The sequence below is a fragment of the Pogoniulus pusillus genome, chromosome Z (genome assembly GCF_015220805.1).
Source record: "Pogoniulus pusillus isolate bPogPus1 chromosome Z, bPogPus1.pri, whole genome shotgun sequence".
Classification (NCBI taxonomy): domain Eukaryota; kingdom Metazoa; phylum Chordata; class Aves; order Piciformes; family Lybiidae; genus Pogoniulus; species Pogoniulus pusillus.
Window position 1 is genome coordinate 47769287 of NC_087309.1, and position 20847 is coordinate 47790133.

Genomic DNA, 20847 nt, shown 5'->3' on the forward strand with positions numbered 1-20847 from the left:
TCTTGAGTATCGTGTTAAATAACTAAACACAGAAACAGAGAATGGGAGTGAATGCACAACTGATGCTTCAATTTTGAAAAGTATCTTAGCCTTGAAAATTAGTCCTTCTAGGCTTTAGGGTGGATGGTGAATACTCAAACTAATTTGAGTTTGACATTGTGTTGTGAAATGTGTTGTCACTCTCATTGAACAAACACTGCTGTCTTGCATGAAAGAAAAAAAAATCAGAAGTGTGAATGTTAAGGAATGTCCAGGGTTCCCCTGGGAGGGAACACCAACCAAGACAGCCAGGTGAACCAGCTAGTGGGTATTTGCTACCATGCTGACATCATGCCCACTGTATAAGGGAAGAAGTGGCTGGAGGAAAGGAGGATGGGGCTTGGAGTTTGGACTGTGATGTAAGATGCTTCTTGTTTCTGAGGCACTTTTTGCTGCTTCTGCTCCCAGGTTTTGCACGCTGTCTTGTCATTGCTTATTCTTTTGCTCCCAGTCCTCCTTCCTGCATCGCTCAGAATGTGGTGTGGGGGAGTTTTATGTGAGCAGCTGGGATGGAACTCAAAGCCAGTTGGATTAAAACTATAGCAGTCCTTTTTTTGGTGCCCAGTGTGGACTCTGAAGGGGCTGAGATAATGAGAAAATTCAACTACAACTTACTAAAATGATTTCATATAGGTTTTTTTTTTTCCCCCTCAGTATGTTCACCATGTTGATGGTTTTGCTTTCCTGCTTATGCATGTACTCTTCTCTCCATGGTGACATTTATCAAGGAGGTAAATGGGTATTGATGAGAACACAAGCTGCCACTGTGGTAGTTCAGTGCTGTACTCTGTAGCTCCAGGGCACCTCCAGGATGGCCAGGGGATCAGACCCAGCCAGCATGGGTTTAGGAGGGGCAGGTACTGCTTGACCAACTTGTTTGTGTTTTTCACGACCAGGTGACCCACCCGGTGGACATGGGGAAGGCTGTGGATGTAGTCTACCTGGACTTCATCATAGGCCTTTGACACTGTCTGCCACAGCAAACTCTTGGCAAAGCTGGAAGCCTGTGGCTTTGACAGGGGCACTCTGTGCTGGGTTAAGAATTGGCTGGAGGGCCGGGCCAGAGAGTGATGGTGAATGTTGCCACATCCAGTTGGCAGCCAGTCACTAGTGGTGTTCCCCAAGGATCAGTGCTGGGCTCAGCCCTGTTTAATATCATCACTGATGATATGGATGAGGGGATTGAGCCCAGCATCAGTACTCTTGTAGATGACACAGAGTTGAGAGCATGTGTCAATCTGTTAGAGGGTAGGAGGGCTCTGCGGAGTGACCTGTACAGGCTGGATGGATGGGCACAGTCCAGTGCCATGAGTTTTAACAAGGCCAAGTGCCAGGTTCTGCACTTTGGTCACAACAAGCCCATGCAGTGCTGCAGGCTGGGGACAGAGTGGCTGGAGAGCAGCCAGGCAGAGAGGGACCTCAGGGCATTGGTTCACAGGTGACTGAACATGAGCCAGAAGTGGGCCCAGGTGGCCAAGAAAGCCAACAGCATCCTGGCTTGTGTTAGGAATAGTGTGGCCAGTAGGACCAGGGAAGTCATTCTGCCCCTGTACTTGGCACTGGTTAGGCCACACCTTGAGTACTGTGTCCAGTTCTGGGCCCTTATGATTTAAGAAGGCTGTTGAGATGCTTGAATGTGTCCAGAGAAGGGCAATAAGGCTGGTGAGGGGGCTGAAGCACAACCCTACAAGGAGCAGCTGAGGGAGCTGGGGTTGTTCAGCCTGGAGAAGAGGAGGCTCAGGAGAGTTCTCTACAACTACCTGAAGGGAGGTTCTAGCCAGGTGGGGGTTGATCTCTTCTCCTAGGCACCCAATGACAGAACAAGAGGACACAGTCTCAAGCTTCCCCAGGGCAGGTTTAGGCTGGGTGTTAGGAAGAAGTTCTTCGTGGAAAGAGCAATTGCTCATTGGAATGGGCTACCTGGGGTGGTGGTGTAGTCACCATCCCTGTAGGTGTTTAAAAGGAGGTTAGATGAGGCACTTAGTGCCATGGTTTAGTTAATTAGGAGAGTTAGATGATGGATGGACTGCATGATCTTGGAGGTCTCTTCCAACCTGGTTAATTCTGTGACTCTTTAAAAAGAAAAAACTGACATGTGGCATTCACAAACTCATGTAACTGTTGAGTTTGGATGAGACCTTTGAGACCATGTCAACACCCCCAGTTCCTTCTCCACCAAGCAGCTCACCAGCCACTCTCTCCTGAGCTGGTATTGTTGCATGGGTTAGTGACCCAAGTGCAGCACTCAATGCTTGACCATACTGAGTCTTATACATTGGCCTCAGACCATCTGTCTACTCTGTCCAGATCTCTCTGCAGAGCTCTCCAGCAGACTGACATGCCCACCCAACCTCATGTCATCTGCACACTTGCCCAGGACGCAGTCACTGCCCTCAAACAAATCACTGATAAAGATGTTAAACACAACTGGCCACAGTACTGAGCCCTGGCGGACACTGCTAGCAACTGAATGCAGACTGAATTTAACTCCATTCACCACAGCTCCCAGGACCTGACCATTCAGCCAGTTTATTACCCAACACAGCATGTGCCTGTCCAAGCCATGTGCAGTCATTTTCTTCAGGAGGATGCTGTGGGAAACTGTTTCAAGAGGTCATGGTAAATAACATCGACAGCATTTCCCTTATCCATCAGGCAGGTTATCTCGTCATAGAAGGAGATTAGATTGGTCAAGCAAGACTTGCCCTTAATAAACTCATACTCACTGGGTCAGATCATCTTCTTGTCCCATGTGTGATGTCCATCATGATGATCTTCTTCATGACCTTCTCTGGAACTGAAGCCAGACTTACAGGTCTGTAGTTTTCCAGATCCTCCTTCTGTCCCTTCTTGTATATGAGCGTTGCATTTCCTAATCTCTAGTTAGCCAGAGCTGCTGGAAAAATACATTGTTACTGGCTTAGTGATCTCTCCTGTCAGCTTCTTTAGCACCTTTGGATGGATCCCATCTGGTTGCATAGACTCATGTGCACCCAAAGATGTAGCAGGTCACAAACTATTTCTGCTTGGAGCAGAGAGGCCTCATTTCCTTCCTTTTTCCTGTCTGCCAGTGCTGGCTGGCTACGCAGAGAACAGCTACTGTTGCTGTTAAAGACTGAGGGAAAAAAAAATCAAATGCCTCAGCTTTTCCCTCATCCTTTGTCACTGTGTTTCCTCCTGCATCCATTAAAAGCTGGAAATTCTCCTTCCCTCTTCTTCTGCTGTTGATGTATTTACAGAAACATTTTTTTAAGATCTTCCACAGCAGTACCCAGATTAAATTTGAGCTGCACTTTAGCCCTTCTAATTTAGTCCCTGCCATGTTTCACCCTGTCTTTATAGTCCACCAGAATGGCCAGCCCTCTCTTCCAAAGGCTATAAAGTCTCCTCTTGTTCCTGAGCTCCAGTCTGAGTTCTCTATTTGACCATACAGGTCTCCTTGTTTACTGGCTCATCTTTCAGGATCTGAAGTTTTCCTTCTTAAATAGTTTCTCCACTCCTTTGCCTGGATGTATGTCTTGGCAGGATTTTGTCAGTCTCCTGAACAGGCCAGATCTGTCCTATGGAAGTCCAAGGTGGCTATTCTTTTAACCCCTCCTCCTTACTTCCCTGAGAATTGAAAACACTGTAATTTTGTGGTCGCAACTCCCAGGTTACTTTGCAAGCATTACATCCCCCACAGGTCCTTCCCTATTAACAAGCAACACATCCAGGAGGGCTCCTTTCCTAGTTGTCTTCCTTCACCAGCTGTGTTAGGATGTTATCTCCCACACACTCAAGGAACCTGTGGGGTGATTCCTTCTCTGCAGTATTGAATTTGTAGCAGACATCAGGGAAGATGAAATCCCACACCAAAACAAGAGGTAGCAGTTGTGAAACAATCAGAGCTGCTTGCAGATTGCTTTATCAATCTCATCATCCCAACTGGATGGTCTGTAGCAGACTTCCACCATGATATCTGCATTATTAACTTCTCCTTGATTTTTACACATGGATATTCAGTTCTGTCTCCACCGTCACTAAGCATTAGACGTTGATATCCCTCCCTGTTGTCAAGGGCAGCCCCACCATCTTTACTTCCTTGCCTATCCCTTCTGAGGAGTAGGTTATCCCCCCGATCCTTTTCCCTGTTTGTACAGCCTTCCCTACCTGTTGCAAACAGATCCAGTGTCTTGTAAAGTAACCTATGGTCAAGGACTCTGATGTCCTGCCAGTGACACCACACTCAAGGACAGACATTACCCTAAGGCTTCCCATGGGTACCTCATCACTTCCCAGCTGAAACGTCACTAGTGGATAGTAATCAGAGGGCTGTACTACAGTAGGAAGCTTTCTTTTTACATCTGTGACCCAGGCCACAGGAAGACAGCAAAATTCCCTGACAAGCAGGTCTGGTTGGCATAATGGCCCTTCCACACCCTTCTAAAGCAAGTCACCTATGACAGTGACCCAGGTTTTTTTTCTTTCCTAGCGGCAGTCAGCCTGTGTAGGCAAAGAAAAGCACTGTGCATTTATACAGTACACTTTATTTGTTGGAGCAATATTTATTGGGGAATATAGTAGTGAAGAATATTGCATACATACCCTGGTTAGTGATTGCCATCCCACCAGGCAAAGCACCATGTAAACACAGCAGAAAAGGCCTCCTAGATAAAAGAAGTTTGAATGTGAAGGTATAGTAATATTTTTAGTGAATGCTGTGTGCCATGAATATAAGTACACTGGAGTTATGAAGGAGAACAAGTGCCAGATTGACTCAACATGAGAGTGTTTGGGAAACTGCTGGCAGAACAAGTCCAGCAGTCAGATTGTACTACATATTTTTAGAACTGATATAAAAAGAAGCTTTAAGAATCAGTTCGTTATTGGCCTTACCACAGCCACTCAGGAGGACTGTGAGTAAAACCAGACCCCAAGTACAGCTGACGAGGTCCCAAATGACAGGTCTTCCTTTTGTGACATGGTGACAGGACTCAGATAAGTGAACTGCATGACCCTTGCTCCTCTGGTGTCTGGGGTCTGTGTGCACAGCCCCTAGATTTCACTGCAGTTGATAGTCTGGAGCAAGGAACATCCAGCCAAGGTTGTTATTCTCACTTGCCTTGTGTTGGACAAGTTAGAAGCAAGGGAGATGTCATGTCCCAGTCAGCATCTTTGCATACTATTTACTTCCTGTGCTGCACAGGGCACCGCTGACAAAGGCAAAATGAAGAGCCACAGCTAGTTCCATTCCTTTATTTTAAGAACACTCCTTTCAGGCATTGTAGTTTCATTGCCAGAATGTTTTTTTTCTTGGTAAATGGTGTTCAAGACTGTGACCATTGTGAGAGGCTGGATTTGAAGTAGGTTGCAAATTCTGCTGATTTTGCTACAGCAGGTTAAGAAAGTGAATTTACTGAGTATGTCTGGCTTAGCTGCTGTAATGGCCAGTGCTGCCACGTGGAGCATCTGTGCAGCTCATTTATGGACTCATTGCATTCAGCTGTTTGTAGTCTCGCAAGAGCTGGCAGTGTGAAGAAGGAAATGGGACAGCCATTTCTTTGAAGCACAGAGGGGTGTTCAGAAAGGGCAACAAAGTGGGATTTGTTTTGTTTTTTAAAGCATAAGAACCAACTCACAGGAATGGATGCTGCAAAGTGACAGGTCTCATGGGAGCACTAGAAAATATCAGAGTTTATCACAGGCTGCACCATGCAGTTCAAGTGACAGCACTATCTACTTAATGTTGGCTAGATGCATAACACTTTATGAAGATTGTAATTATGTCTTTTCTGAGGAGGCCTTGAGTGGTATAGTCCTATTCCAGCTGAAGGGAGATAGACGCTGTACTTGAAGAAGAAAAGTCACAGAAGAAGGACCTCTGTTGAAATGTCTGATACCAATCAAGAATTGCACAGGTTTGGTGTAGTATCCCCTTTCTCTGCTGTGAGAGGAGTTCACTTCTTGGCTAGTGACTTACAGGGATATTTTGGGTTCTTTTCACAAGATTTGTCTATTATGAATTTTTCACTGGTGTAGTCAGAAATCCTGACTCTGACTTGGAGACCAGTCCTGGAGACTTCACATTTTTTCTATAGCTTTCTCTTGACTTAACTTGACCTAGGGAATGCTGTATTAACATGGCGGGTTAACCTTGACTGGTCAAAAGCTGCCCACCAAACTACTCTGTCACTTTCCACCTAAACAGGGCAGGGTCCTTCTTAATGGATTCAACTTCATTTCCTGTTTCTCTAGCTCTTCCCCACGAGTGACACAAGTGACCGGGGTGGGAACTGCAGTCAGTTCATTACATGTAACCTCTACTGCTTCTTCCTCTTCACACTCTTCCTCTGCTCTGGCATGGGGTTGATTTTGTTGGGAATTAATTGGCCAAGGCAGGAATTATAAAAATTATTTTTGTTTTTCCTAAAAGCCCCACCCCCAAGCTATATACAGAAATAGTTAAGGTTTATTTACAGGTTCTAATTTAGTTGGGAAATCTCCATAAGAATGCTTATGGGCAAGTTTAGTAATTTAGGAAAGTGAGAAAATGGAAAAGGCTAAGCTACCAGGCAGCTTTACCCCACTTACAAATCAGGGTGAGCAGAGAACCTAGGAAACAGCAGATTTTAGTTGTGGAGGTGAAGTAGGATGTTAGTGATAATCCCTTCTGAATTTTTCTGCAGCAGCCTCTAAAACTGCAGCTGTATCCACACAGCATTAAATCCAATGCAATTAAAACCCACCAAAGGCCAAAGTGTCTGCAGACAGTTTCCACAAGGCAAAGATCATGGAGGGGTGCTGTCTTAGCAGTGCAAGTTAAAAAGCCAAACTGCTGCTGTGCTCCTGAGCTCAGAATAGAAAGCAGGACATCAGGATATGATGGTGCAAGAGAAGCCAGGTCTAGGTGATGCTGGCAGCTTGCTCTCAAATGCACCTAAGCACTTGCTGAACTTGCAGACTTGTGGGGGAGCAGAATGAACTGTGCAAGAGTGGGACTGGAGTGGAACTACACAGAATAGTGCAAAAGCAGGAACTCTGCCCTTTTTTCCCCTCATTCTATTTATAAGCTTCCTAGACATTGTGTCTGTTACCATATATACTGAGCATGAAGAATCCAGCCAATTCCAGCATGGGCTTTGCCATGAGTCAGTACACTTGTGGAAAAGGACACCTTTTGCTGTTCCCCCTTCAAACCTGCAGTGCAGGGCTGGGGGAGCAGTTTCATGCCACCTTCTTCCCCCATTCAAACCTCCAGAGACGGAGGTGGGGGGAAGAAGGGATTTGGGGTGCCCCACAACAGAGATCCCTCCCATGGAAGGTAGCTCTCCACAGACTTCTCCAGCATGAGTCCTTCTGTGAGCGGTGGGTTCCTTCTGCTGGGCACCCTCAGGAGCAACCTGCTCTAGCATGAGTTCACCACGTGGTCACAAGTCTTGCCAACAAATCTGCCCCCTGTGGGCTTCTCTCCGTGGGTCTTCCCATAGAGTCACGCCCTCCTTTGGATATATACCCACTCCAGCAAGCGGTCCTGTATGGAGTCTAAGTGTGTATCTGCTGCACTGTTAATTTCCATGGGCTGCAGGGGTACAGCCTGCCTCGCTATGGTCTTCAGCCTCAGCTGCAGGGGAATCTGTTCTCTGGCACAGGAAACACCTCCTTCCCCGTCCTTAACCAGCCTTCATGTCTGCAGAATTGCTTCCCCCACGTATTCTCACTCCTCTCTTTCAGGCTGCTGTGGAGTAGTTTTTTACCCTTTTAAAAGCATTTTATCACAAAGGCGCCAGCCACTGGGTCACTCAGAGCTAACTGACATTGTCTCTGTGGGGACAGCTTAGGGCATCTTTTCACATCACTCCTGCAGCATCACCTCCACTGAAACAATGCCACCTTAATCCAATACAATCAAGCCATCATCTTGCTCCTGAAGATTACTTGTTTTCTTTTTAGTATTAAACTTACGTTTATTAGTAGCATCCTTGCCCACCACTCCAGAACAAATATTCCAGTATTTCATTGTGTTCTTACAGTTGTTTCTTTACTTTTGATGAGCGGCTTAGTTGGACTAATGTCAGCAGATTTGATCTCATTTGCTGAGTGTTTTTCTCTGGCTCCCCCAGGTGGTGCATATGAAGTAAAGCAGCACAAGTTCTTCAGGAGCCTTGACTGGAATAGTCTGCTGAGGCAGAAAGCAGAATTTATTCCGCAGTTGGAATCTGAAGATGACACGAGTTATTTTGACAGTAGGTGTTTCATGGCATTAGAAAAAACGTGATAAATGTCTTGTTTAAATAATCACTGCCTTTACGTTTCCTTACTGCTTTGAAAATCTCCATTATCAGAAGCACTGGCAGCTTGAAATTTCACGGATGGTTTAACATTTCAGCATAGATTATCTTAAGAGTAAAGTTACCCTTACAGTTAATATAAAGCTTGATAACCATTCTTCCTGATAAATCCAAATAATTTGTTTCCCTTGTCTGTAGCTCGTTCTGAGAAATACCACCATATGGAAACTGAGGAAGAAGATGATACCAATGATGAAGATTTTAGTTTGGAAATCAGACAATTTTCCTCATGCTCACACAGATTTTCCAAAGTAAGTAAAAATTTCTGTAATGTCAGTATGTGTCATGTACATGATCATTTTGTTCATATAAACTTTTGTAGAGTTTGGAGACATTAGATATAAAAGAGATGTATAAGGCATTGTTTCTTCAAGAAATTTAACTGAAATTGAGCAAGAATGAAATGGATGACATTAAAGATTACGTAGAAAAGTATTTTCTTGAATCCTTAAGAAGATAATAGAGAATTATATTAACAGATTGGTATTTTCTGTAAAGAATTCATAATAGCATGAGAGAAAGTTTAGAAAATTGTGCCGTTAAATGCTGGTAGATATTCCTCATGTTTATTTCCTTGTACATAGTTTGCATGTTGCTCCAGTCATATCGTGAGTGTCTTGGACATGATGACACAAAGATTACTGTACTAACCTATAGTAGCTATTAATAGAATCATAGCATCAACCAGGTTGGAAGAGACCTCCAATATCATCCAGTCCAACCTAGTACCCAGCCCTAGCCAGTCAACTAGACCATGGCACTGAGTGCCTCATCCAGGTTCTTCTTGAACACCTCCAGGGATGGTGACTCCACCACCTCCCTGGGCAGCCCATTCCAATGGCAAATCACTTTCTCTGGGAAGAACTTCCTCCTAGCATCCAGCCTATACTTCCCCTGGCACAACTTGAGACTGTGTCCCCTTGTTCTGTTGATGGTTGTCTGGCAGAAGAGGCCAACTCCCACCTGGCTACAACCTCCCTTCAGGTAGTTGTAGACAGCAATGAGGTCTGCCCTGAGCCTCCTCTTCTCTAGGCTGAGCACCCCCAGCTCCTTCAGCCTCTCCTCATAGGGTTTGTGTTCCAGGTAATGAAATGGCATTAGACTGAAGGGAGACAGCAAAGCAGTGGTTAGCATTTGAGTTGGTCAAAAAGCGTTAGAGATTTGAGGGGAGTGAGTTGAATGCTGTGAATTAGAGGTAAAATTGATTATCCAAAGGGTAGTGTGCTTTAGTAGTTGAGAGCTGATTACTGCTGGACAAGGGAAGCCAGCAGAAGCATAGTGGAATACTGAGGAAATGCTGTGGAGTATGAATTGTCAGGAAACAGTAAAAGTTGAATGCTGAATGAGCATGGTTTAGGTTTTAACATAGTATCCAGCAATGATTTTAAAAAACTTTCTATTTGGAAAGTTTCTTTTTCCTACTTTAGGAACTTTTTAAAGGTATTTGGAACATCTGTGTCTGCATCTGGGTTATGCTTTAAGGAGCTGGTGGCTTTTATGCTGGTTCTGCAGTTCCAAATATGTCCTGCATCTGTGATAGCATGGAAGAGCAGAGACAGGAACTGTAGATGTAGTTACCCACACTGTCCATAAAATCCTTATTTTAACTTGCTGGTGTGTTTCCAAGTTAGGTACTGGTAAATGATGCAGTCTCTTTGGGCATAACTTGGACAAGAGGCAGTGGGCACAAAATGAAATAAAGAGATCAATCTGGGAACAAGAAAACACTTTTTTACTGTGGGGGTGATTGAGCAGTGGCACAGGTGATCCAGAGTTTGTGAATTCTCCATCCTTGGAGGTCTACATGCACATGATCTTGAATAACCATCTATGGGGTGGCCCTGGTTTTGCAGAGGTGTTGGACAGCATGACTTGCAGAGGTATTTTTTAACCTCATTCTGTGATTCCATGAACTTCTAACCTTTTGAAGGCTCGGTAGCAGTAATAGTTCAGTTTATTAATGTTGCATCATTGCATCTCTACCTGTGCCTTTCAGGCTGTAGAATATACATCTGACAATTTCTGTGTGCTTTTTGTCAGCTAAGCAAACAATAGACTTCAATGGTTAGAGTTTTTTCCTGAATCCTTTAGGCAAGTAATTTTTCTTAACTTCAAAATAAATTCAGGTTTATTTTTCTACCATCCATAGAGTAGATATAAAGTAGTTAGGGCTTTTTTACCTTAATTGGCTTTATCATTCTTAATTACTACAAGATGTGCATTAATCCTGTGACCTGAAGACCCCAAGGCTATGGATTTTGTTTGTACTCTCTTGGTTCAGATGGCAAAATGGGGAGAAAGCTCATTAATTCATAATGAGAAGAGGTGTTATTTGTGATCCTGCACCTGAGGAGCCAAGAACACAATAAGAAAGCATTGTAAGAACACAAACTCTTGGAAAACTGAAAAGCCACAAGCAGTTTTAAGTTTACACTCTGAAATACTGTATAAGCATTTAGAACATGGAGAACACAACTTGAAATCTGTTTTTTCTGCTTATCTTTTTATATCAAATATTTCAGTGATGATTTGGGGGGTTTTGTGTTTCTGGTTTGTTTGTTTGTTTGTAATAGGTTTTTAGTAGTATAGATCGAGTCACTCAAACACAAGGTGAAGAAAAGGAAGATGCAGGAGACAAAACAAAAAGCATAACATTGCCTTCTATGGAATCTTTAAGCTGGAGCTCAGAATTTTCTGAAATGTAAGTAAAAAGAGGTGCTGAAGTGGCACATAGCCTGCTTGCCATGTAGCAGGCCTTCTCATCTCAATAACTTCATGAGAGCTTGTTTTCTGTTTGTTTGTTTTTTTTTTTTAATGAAGACAACAAGTATCTACATCCATCTCCTCTGACACTGAATGTAGTAGGCAGCGATACAGTTCAGGTTTGCTTCCTAAGTTGGCCATATCAGCAGAAGGAGAACAAGATGATTCCATAAGCTTAGTGGAACCCCGGCAAGAACAGGAAAAACCTGTGTTTGTGAGTGAGGAAATAGTGCAAGATGAACCTGAAGTAACCACTCCAGCAAGTACAATCAGCAGCTCCACGTTGTCAGGTAATTTGCAATGAGTCTTTTAACTGATGACATTAGAGACAGTTGTGAATTGTCTTTGTAATGCTATTCATGGATTTAGACGTCCTGGATTTCAGAACTGCTTTTGACAAAAGCTATCCCAAGAAAGGTCTGGTTTGGGCTCCTAATCAAGCTATTAAGATCTCATGAAAGTGTGTATGGGAAAGTTTTCAGCATCTTTGGAAACCCCATCATTGGGTGTGGTCGCACTGACAGTAGAAGGCTGCTAGGCAAGTGAATAAAATGATGTTTTGACCATAGAGCCTTTGCAGGATTCTTCTGTGAAGAAAAGGAGTCTTAGATATTCTGAGCATGTAAAGCACTACTTTTATGCCTTCCCTAGCTGAAGTTGGTGATCTTTTGGTTGATCATCCTGGAGCCATTCCATCTGATCTGTATTGCTGTTTTATAACAGGCCAAGCTGCACTATTGTGTGTTTTTAGTTAAGACATCTTAATGATGTCCTCCTTTCAGAATTGCCAGGGCTGTCTTTGACTTGGGGAGACAATGTCATTAGCAATCTGGCAGGGAATGCTGTAAACCATTCCCTACTCAATTTATGCAGCTTTCTCCCTCGTCAAGTACTTACATGCATTTCCGTGGCACCCAGGCCCCTGGTTTCTCTCTTTTTTGTACTTTCAGAGGAGGCTTTTGTATAACTGTTGGGATACCTAATACAAATGAAGTCTATGTCAGCAGTGTTGCACAGTTCTAGTTACCTCCCTACACATTTGCCTTTTGTACTTCACTGTTTTTTTCTGTTTGCATACCCCTTATTTCTTTTATAAGTTACTTTTAACTCCCCCTTCCTTCCCATTTCTGAGAAAATTAATTTCCTCAGCCTAATCCAGCTGTATGATCATTTCTTTCTCTCTTTCAAAGCCTCAGTTTTGCTATATCTCAAGTCTTGCTTATTAACCCCTAGTCCATGTTATGGTGTTGATATTAATACAGAAATAACAGTGATAACTTAAAAGTCTCTGATCCTCTTCTGCCACTTATCCCTTAAGAGTTATTCCATTTTTCTGTGGTCCATTATCAACAGTATATTCAGTGAGCTTAAAGGAATGCTAGGAATTGTTGTGTTTCTAAACAGGTGAGCTACCCTGCACATTTCATAAGGTCATGCATCTTTAAAGTTTTGAAGAAATATTGTGCCAGTCATTCACGTGGCACAAGGCCTTTATTTATGGTTGTTTTTTCCATTGTTTGAAACATTGTCCCAACTCCATTCAGCATATGTTTATTACTTGTGCTAGGATAATACCAGTGCTGAGGTCAGTGGTGCCTGGTGTCTTTCTACTTTGTGGTGGAAAACCATCCACAGAATAAAATCAAAAGATAGGAGTTAAAAATGGAATTATATGTAGTGTTTTAACGATGCTGAAAAAGTTGTTAGGCTGATAGCAACTTATTATGTAGTATTGAAGCCTTTCATTTACTTCAAAACATGAAGAATAGATTTGTGACTAAATTATCTAATGTGAGTGTGTAGTATTGAGATACCAGACTTTATTCAGCTTTGTCTCTCGATTTACTTTAGCCAGTGGCCACAAAAACCTGCTGCTTCAATTAATTCTATCAATGTTTATGCATTCTGTAAGCCTGGAAGAATTACTTGTCTTTTCCTATTGTTCCATGAACTTGCTAAATGAAGGAAAAATAATCTGTATCACAGATGTACCATTTACACTCCCAGACCCCGAATTTTCCCTCAATATGTTCATTCCTATTTCTTTGCACAGTTGGCAGTTTTTCAGAGCACTTAGATCAAGTAAATGGGAGAAGTGAGAGTGTGGATGGCACAGATAACTCAAAGCCACCCAGTGAAGTTGCATCACATGTGGCTCGTCAGCGATTAGAAAGCACAGAGAAAAAGAAGATCTCTGGAAAAGTCACAAAGTCCCTTTCTGCAAGTGCTTTGTCTCTCATGATCCCGGGAGGTAGAGATAAATCTTTTTGTTTGAAATGTTATGATTTATGCATGCTTGATGTTTTGTGATCTAAGTGCAAGACTCTGAAAATTCCAGAGTGGATTATTTGTCACACTTTCCTGTTTCCCTTGTTCACATGTGTGCAGTCTTGCCAGTGAGTTACAGTGGTCACATTTCAACTGAGGGACCTTCTGTGACAAACAAAAATGTATTTTAGTGGTGACTACTTTGTGTTTAACTGTATGCAGGCTTCAGTCCTTGGCCCATCCTATATTAGGGGTGTAACTTCATTTTTAAGTAGCTCGCTATGTACAGCTCCAGGAATAGTTGTTTGTTACAGCATCGCATTAAGCTTGGTGTGGTAAACATGCTGGAGAGAAGGGATGCCGTCCAGAGGGACCTTGACAGGCATGTGTAATCTGTGACTTTCAACAAGGTTTTGAACATGGTACAGGGCAGTCCCAACTGCAAATACAGGTGATATGATGAGTGGATTGAGGTCAGCCCTGCAAGGAAAGACCTGAGGGTTTGTTGGATGAAAAACTGAATATGAGCTAGCAGTGTGCACTTACAGCCTGGGTTGCATCAAGAGAACTGTAGCCAACAAGTCAAAGGAGGTTATTCTATGCCCTCTGCTCTGGTGAAATCCTAGATGGAGTGTGGTAATCAGCTCTCCAGCCACCAGAGTAATAAAAAGAGACGTGAATCTGCTTGAATGAGTCCAGAGAAGGGCTCAAAGATGATCAGGGAACAGAAGCTTATCTGCTGCGAGGGCAGTCTGAGAGAACTGGTGTTCTGCAGCTTGAAGAGAAGGCTCTGGCCACACCTTACAGTGGCCTTTTAGGACTGACAGGAAAGAAGGGGAGAGACTTTGCAAGGAAGTGTAGTGATAGGACCAAGATGAAATTGGGTAGATCTAGGTTAGACATTAGGAAGAAATTCTTTGCTGAGAGGATGAGGTGGCACTGGAACAGCTTGCCCAGGTGTCCTGGGTTAGGGTGGATCCCTCCTTTGGTAGAATAAACTCACCACAACACAGATTTTTGTTGAAAGTCAAGGAAAAGATGAAAATTGTATTTCTTATTGTTTAAATATAACAGTATAAGGAGAAATAAACTACTAGAGAAATATAATAACCTTAATGAGGATGGGGAAGGGGTCAAGTGGCAGCGAAGCAGCAGCAGACAAAACAATAGCGGGGGAAGACAGCAAACACAGCTGAAGCAGCAGAAACCAGCAAGAGGAAAGAACAAGCTCTGCTTCTGGACGTAAAGCTCTTGATGCTCCAATTAAATTATATTAACTTATCCATTGTTGCCATTATATGGCCTATCCCTAGAATGTTCACCTCTCCCCTATGTCTGAGCTAGAAATCTAGCTCAGATGGCCACACCAGGGAAGCTGTGGAGGCCTCCTCTGGAAGTGTTCAAGGTCAATTTGGGTGGGGCTTTGAGGAACTTGATCTAATGGAAGTTGTTCCTGCCCATCACAGAGGGTTTGGAACTAGATAATCTTTATGGTCCCTTCCAACCTAAACCACCCTATTAACCTATCTTTGGGTTGAAAGGAAGTGTCCTATGTCCTCCATAACACCTTGGTGAGCAAAGATTGTGCTTTGTTTTGGAGTGCTTGAAGAGGAGAAAGACCTGTACAATCCCTACTGTTGCAGGAATCCCACATTTAATTGATGTTTGCTACCTTCTCATTCCGTTTAGAGAATAGTATGGGGTAGGTATGCAGTTCCTGTCATTGCAGCTGCTAATCATGACATGTCAAGAGGAAAATGTTGATCCTTAGATCAAAGAGATGTATTTTGCCCCTCCTTGGATGACAACAACTTTGTGGCAATGAGAAGCATTTCTGTGATGCTCTCTGAATATGTGTGATCATTCTCACAAACTACATGAGAAGGTTCAGTGCTGTTACTGAAACTGCAAGTGGCTTGCTAGCACTCGGGCTTGTTCCCTATATAACCTTTTTCTTCCAACTAATGTTTCTCTCCCAAATGTGATTCTGGTATACCCCTCTAGTAGCACCATGGTTATGTTTTTCTGCTGGCCCTGGGCCTGTAGTGCATGCAAACTATAGAGATTAGCTATCACAGGAGCATTATATACACACAGGTAACTGCACAGCCAAGTAACACTCAAGAGTTATTCATCAGTTTGTATTCTAGTAGCTCTTTCATAGATCACTAAGTGCAGAGATGATGTAGGCTGAGTTTATGTGCTTAGTAAACTATAGTTCTCTTACAGTTTCAAGTCAGCATCATTTCTGCAAAATCCAAACTTAGCTTTGCCTACACTTAAAAATGTCATCATTGTATTTATAACAATCAAAATCTTATATTAGCTGTATCTAATATTAGCTGTCAAACAATCCTACCTTATTCATATTTATCCTTAAAATAAACTACAGCAGCAGATGGTCAGTGTTCTCAACCTAAATAAGTCATGTAGCTGACAGTCACAGCACATGTCCCATATGCAGCAGAAGGTGGAAGATCTGGGCATGTCAGAGCCAGGGAGTAACAGTGACAGTCCTCTTGGGGTTTGGCTGTTCTGTGGGATTTCAACATTAACCCAGTGATACCAATCTCCGTGAGCCTCTGGTGCCTCACATCCAGGGAGTAGCACCTCTGCTGTCAAAGCATATCTCTATTCACATGATGTGACTTGGCAGGGACACCAAACCTGGAATCTCTCTGGGCTGCATTCCTTTGCAGAGCTGTCACCCTATTATGATCACCGAAGTGTGTTTTGTGCTGCTGCAATTGTGTTTGCCTTTGCACAAGCATGAGCACATGGTGTTTTCAACTATGAAACAAAATGAAGCAGCAGTGGTTGTTGCAACAAATTCTTGCTTGCTATAGCAGGACATAGAAGTGGAGGCTTGGTAAAAGCGTTGAGTTACTGTCCTATGTATCAACTAGATACTGTGGTTTAACTACAGGAGTCTTTATCTACGTCTGTATGTAACAAAGTAAAAAAAACACAACTAGTGCTTTATTTTATCCTGGCTGGGTGATTTTGACAATGGTCTGGGGGGTACTCACAGTAATGCCAAAGTCTGAATTTGGTTTTTTTTTATTAGGAAGAGGGTGAGAATCATTCTGTTAAAGTGAGCAATGAGTGTATTTCCTGTCAAAAAGGAAAAATCAGTCTACATCTAAGAAATAAACCCATGTATTAAAAAAGTACAGTTTACACTACAAGGAAATTTACTTAGTTCTAAGATCACCAAGATACACACTAATTGAGGAGGGCAGAGTGCTTATATGAAGGCAGTTATTTGTTACACAAAACTGTTTATTAAGCAGATTCCCTGTTCTGTATCTGTATGTGTGTGCTCAGAATGTACTCTAACAGGCAGATTATTTTTCTTCCAGATGTGTTTGGTGTTTCTCCTTTGGGAAGTCCTATGTCTCCGCATTCCCTATCATCTGACCCATCATCCTCCCGAGATTCATCTCCCAGCCGTGACTCATCCATCACTGCTGCAAGTCCTCATCAACCAATAGTAATTCACAGTTCAGGAAAAAAGTATGGCTTCACCATCCGGGCCATCAGGGTTTACGTGGGCGACAGTGATATCTACACTGTGGACCATATTGTTTGGGTAAGATAATAGCTATTTACAGCCACAGTACTCGTGGTTTCTTATTGTTGACAGTTACAGTGTAAGTCATGATGTCATGCCAGACAGTTTTCTTACACAAGACCAGTGTTGGCTTTAGGGACAGCACAAGCCCCCTTTGCCAGAAGTGGTCTTCGTGTGCAGTATTACCTACCCTCTCTTTGGGCAAGTTTGGCAATTGTGTACAGCCATATCTAAGGTCAGAGCATTGTAGCTTAGCAAAGGCTTTGCTTTGACTGAAACAGGGTCTGAAAACAGGAGATCATAAACAGAAGTTGTTGAAATACACATGTAGCTGATTCACAGTAGACAACAGTATTTCACTGGACACAAATAGGATGATTTTAAGCACTATTTTTTATGTAGAAATGCACAACTGATTTGGAATTGTGAATACCTTTTGAGGATTTTGTGGCACAGGAAAAGGACTGACCTGTTCTGATACATGATGTATTTTTTATCCTTTGGTCAGTACTAATTTGAGCAAAGTGGGAGGCAGGCTAAAGGAAAAGACAGGAGTTCTTTCATTCCATTGGTTATTGAACTCCTTAATTTTAAAACAAGTATTTCTATAAATACATATGTATTTATATCTATTTTATAATTGATGTTAAGCCAAAAGTATCTACATTTTTATATGCATAAATATGGTGTAAAAATGAAAATAATTACCTTAAAATAATTTTGCAAGTTTTGTTAAAAATATATCAAAGAGTGTGAAGTTTTGTACGGTACTTTGTTTTAAAGATGCATTGTGGGTTTTTGAAGTAGCAATGCTACTGATGCAGTTACTTTTGTATTACTCATTTTTCACGTGTGTTATTTGGATCTCGGACCTATTAATCCATCAAGGACACTGAATCTGGGTAATCAAGTACATTGTTTTGATAATGGAATAAATTTGGTTTAATTATTTCTTGCCACTGGTGTAGCATCATACCAGTTAAATGAAGGGAGGAAATGATACAGTGTGCTAGAAGTTCTAGTTCTGGGTTGTTTTTTTCTTGTTATTGTTGTGAGTTTTTTTTTTTTTCCAAGATAGTGCAAGTTTGTTGCTTGGGTTTAGCTCCATAATGGCTGTAGGCTTCAGTAGTCATTGCATGACAAGTTTTTGAAAGCTCACTTTAAAAGATGATAAATTACTTAAGCCATCCTCAAAATAATCTGCAAGTCAGTTTGGTTTGGTACTTTATCACCTTTGTGTTACACTGTTCTCTCTGAGCAGCCTGGAGACTGTGAGTCAGATGAAAACAATCCTTAACTCCATGGAGGAGTTATTTTTCTTTGTGATTAGGGTACTGCATGTGACCACTGCATTATGTCAGCATTTCTCAGTGTTGGATGCTAAAAAATCTTAATTCCATTTTACAATTTTGCTTTACAATTTGTGGAAACAGCCCTGCTATAGAGAGATTACTAAGTATCAGTGACAACAAGTGGTGTTTCAATGAACTTAGAAACTGTTCCAGGCCTCATGTCAGTATAAAGTCTGAGTAAGTAGTTGATGGTGAAAGAGATGATTTTTTTTTTCTTTTCCTTCTTTGTACAACTTAGTAAGTTTTCTTCATTATTGCTTGGGTTTATATAAAGGTTTTATTAAACAAAGCTTATTTTTGGAAGTACAAAGGTTAAACAAGTGTCCATATTGTGTGTCTTCTCTGTTTTCCAGAACGTGGAAGAAGGAGGTGCAGCTTATCAAGCAGGTTTAAAAGCTGGAGACCTGATTACTCATATCAACGGAGAGCCAGTACATGGTCTTGTTCATACTGAAGTCATTGAGTTGTTGTTAAAGGTACCTTATAGACAGATGAGATATAAAAGTGCTTGCTCTTTTTATCAAGGATTAAGAGATTATTTGTTTTCTTCAGCGATTAGTTACTAGATTTTGTGATTGTTCAAGTTCAGACTGGAGAAAAGGTCAATGACTTTATGTATCCTGCTGTGATTGTAGTGTCAGTGCAATAAACTGGCACTGTTGCTGAGGTAGCCAAAGTACATTAGAGACACTGACACAAACAGAAGTCTCTGTCTCTGAAAAAAAAAAGACATTTTCAAGCACAAATTTCCCTACCTTCTTCAGGTAATTCAGGCTTTCAGTGAAAATGCTCCCTCTTTTGTTCTCCCTCTAAGATTAAATCAGTGAGGAAAAGTGGGAACAAAGGACATGAAATCTGTTCTTGTCTGTTCTACAGGAACCTTCCTTTTATGGTCTTAAGGACCAAAAAGTTTTTTGTGTGGTATGTAGCTGAGCATATCCCTTAGACCTTTTTTGCTTAACGAAGTTTTGGTCCTGCAGTTGGACTTCTCTGAGTGATCTATCAGATTTTTATGTTCTGAGTTTTCTGACATCTGTTCCATTAGAACGTTAGTTTTTCTTTAAGAACAAATGAAAAATAACAGCTTTTTTTTTTTTAGTGTGCAGTGATGTCTGACTTCTTCACTGTAGCTCATCATATTGCAGTTTTCATGTAATCTTTTTAGCGCAGACTAACATGGGTCAGAATTACTTCAGACAGCTATGTATTGGCTTACGTTATAAATTGTTAATAATAAATTTACATGCAGAACTTTGCCTGTCAAAGGAAGTTGTCATTGCTTAGTGACAGCTATACTTGATGGGAAATCACAGCATTCCTGTAGAAGCTTTCACCTTGACTATTGCAGTCTTAGTCAAACCTTGCTCTCCTCCTGTCTGGCTACAGTTATTGGAAGATCTCTTTGTCCCAAAGCTGCAATGGAGGTAGCTTAGGAAGTGTGGCAAAATATGAGATTTTCCAGTAACGGTTTATCTAATGTAAATTAGCCTGGTGATGTCTGCATAGGAGCTCTTACACTGCCAGCTATTACTCTGGTGCTGGAGTTCTGCCTTGTTGCATTTGCATTTGTTATGTAGCTTCCATTTTAGGCAAAACTGCTTTGTATTACTTACGCCTTAAGGTTCCTTCTCCATTTTGGCAGAGTGGTAACAAAGTCTCAGTAACAACAACCCCTTTTGAGAACACTTCAATCAAGACAGGACCTGCCAGGCGGAACAGCTACAGGAGCCGAATGGTCCGGCGCAGTAAGAAAACAAAGAAGAAAGAGAGTTTAGAGAGGTGAGTAATCCATTTGCTTCCTGGCAGACAAAGCTTCCTTGTGTGTATGTATACACACAAGGTGGTGGAGTCGACATCCCTGGAGCTGTTCAAGGCAAGATTGGACATGGCACTTGGTGCCATGGTCTAGCCTTGAGCTCTGTGGTAAAGAGTTGGACTTGATGATCTGTGAGGTCTCTTCCAACCCTGATGATACTGTGATACTGTGATACATAGCAATTAGTTTAAAAGTTTAAGTTAATATTCTCTCTATTGTTTTGTACATCTTTTCACCTCTCTCTTAAAAGTAATATCTATCCCACTTAGTATCAAATAAGCATACTTTCTGTATTGCACACTCTGCAGTGTGGGTTGCTTTCATGTAGTATTTAGATCCAGTGTTTGCTTTTCTGAGGGTAATGGGAGAGGGAAGCAATTTCAACTTGCTGAAGTCTTGCTAGTGGTGATTATGTCTTCTGTGTATCTTATCTTCTGATTAATCTTGTGCTCTTCTCAAACTAGGAGACGATCTCTGTTTAAAAAGCTGGCCAAGCAACCTTCTCCTCTTCTTCACACCAGCAGAAGTTTCTCTTGCCTGAACCGATCACTGTCTTCAGGGGAGAGCTTGCCTGGGTCTCCAACCCACAGCCTGTCTCCTAGATCACCTACCCCAAGCTACCGCTCTACTCCTGATTTTCCATCTGGTGAGTGTGAAGATGTGGAGGGCAGAGGAAAAGGGCTTGAAATGTAGTCTGCTTCGTGTGAG

The 20847-nt window shown here is 42.1% G+C and overlaps 1 protein-coding gene across 11 annotated transcripts in view; it reads left to right on the forward strand.

The window, feature by feature from the left end:
* MAST4 (microtubule associated serine/threonine kinase family member 4) overlaps positions 1 to 20847 on the forward strand; it is a 354406-nt gene that overhangs the window by 326469 nt on the left and 7090 nt on the right. For 8 of the 11 annotated variants that reach the window (XM_064140713.1, XM_064140714.1, XM_064140715.1 and 5 more), the window contains 9 exons: positions 8139 to 8261; positions 8505 to 8617; positions 10940 to 11067; positions 11187 to 11419; positions 13183 to 13380; positions 16760 to 16989; positions 18677 to 18799; positions 19966 to 20102; positions 20604 to 20785. In XM_064140713.1, the coding sequence (XP_063996783.1) occupies positions 8139 to 8261; positions 8505 to 8617; positions 10940 to 11067; positions 11187 to 11419; positions 13183 to 13380; positions 16760 to 16989; positions 18677 to 18799; positions 19966 to 20102; positions 20604 to 20785 (1467 nt within the window). The remainder of the gene's footprint in view (positions 1 to 8138; positions 8262 to 8504; positions 8618 to 10939; positions 11068 to 11186; positions 11420 to 13182; positions 13381 to 16759; positions 16990 to 18676; positions 18800 to 19965; positions 20103 to 20603; positions 20786 to 20847) is intronic. The other 3 variants (XM_064140716.1, XM_064140717.1, XM_064140724.1) reach the window with 1 other exon arrangement.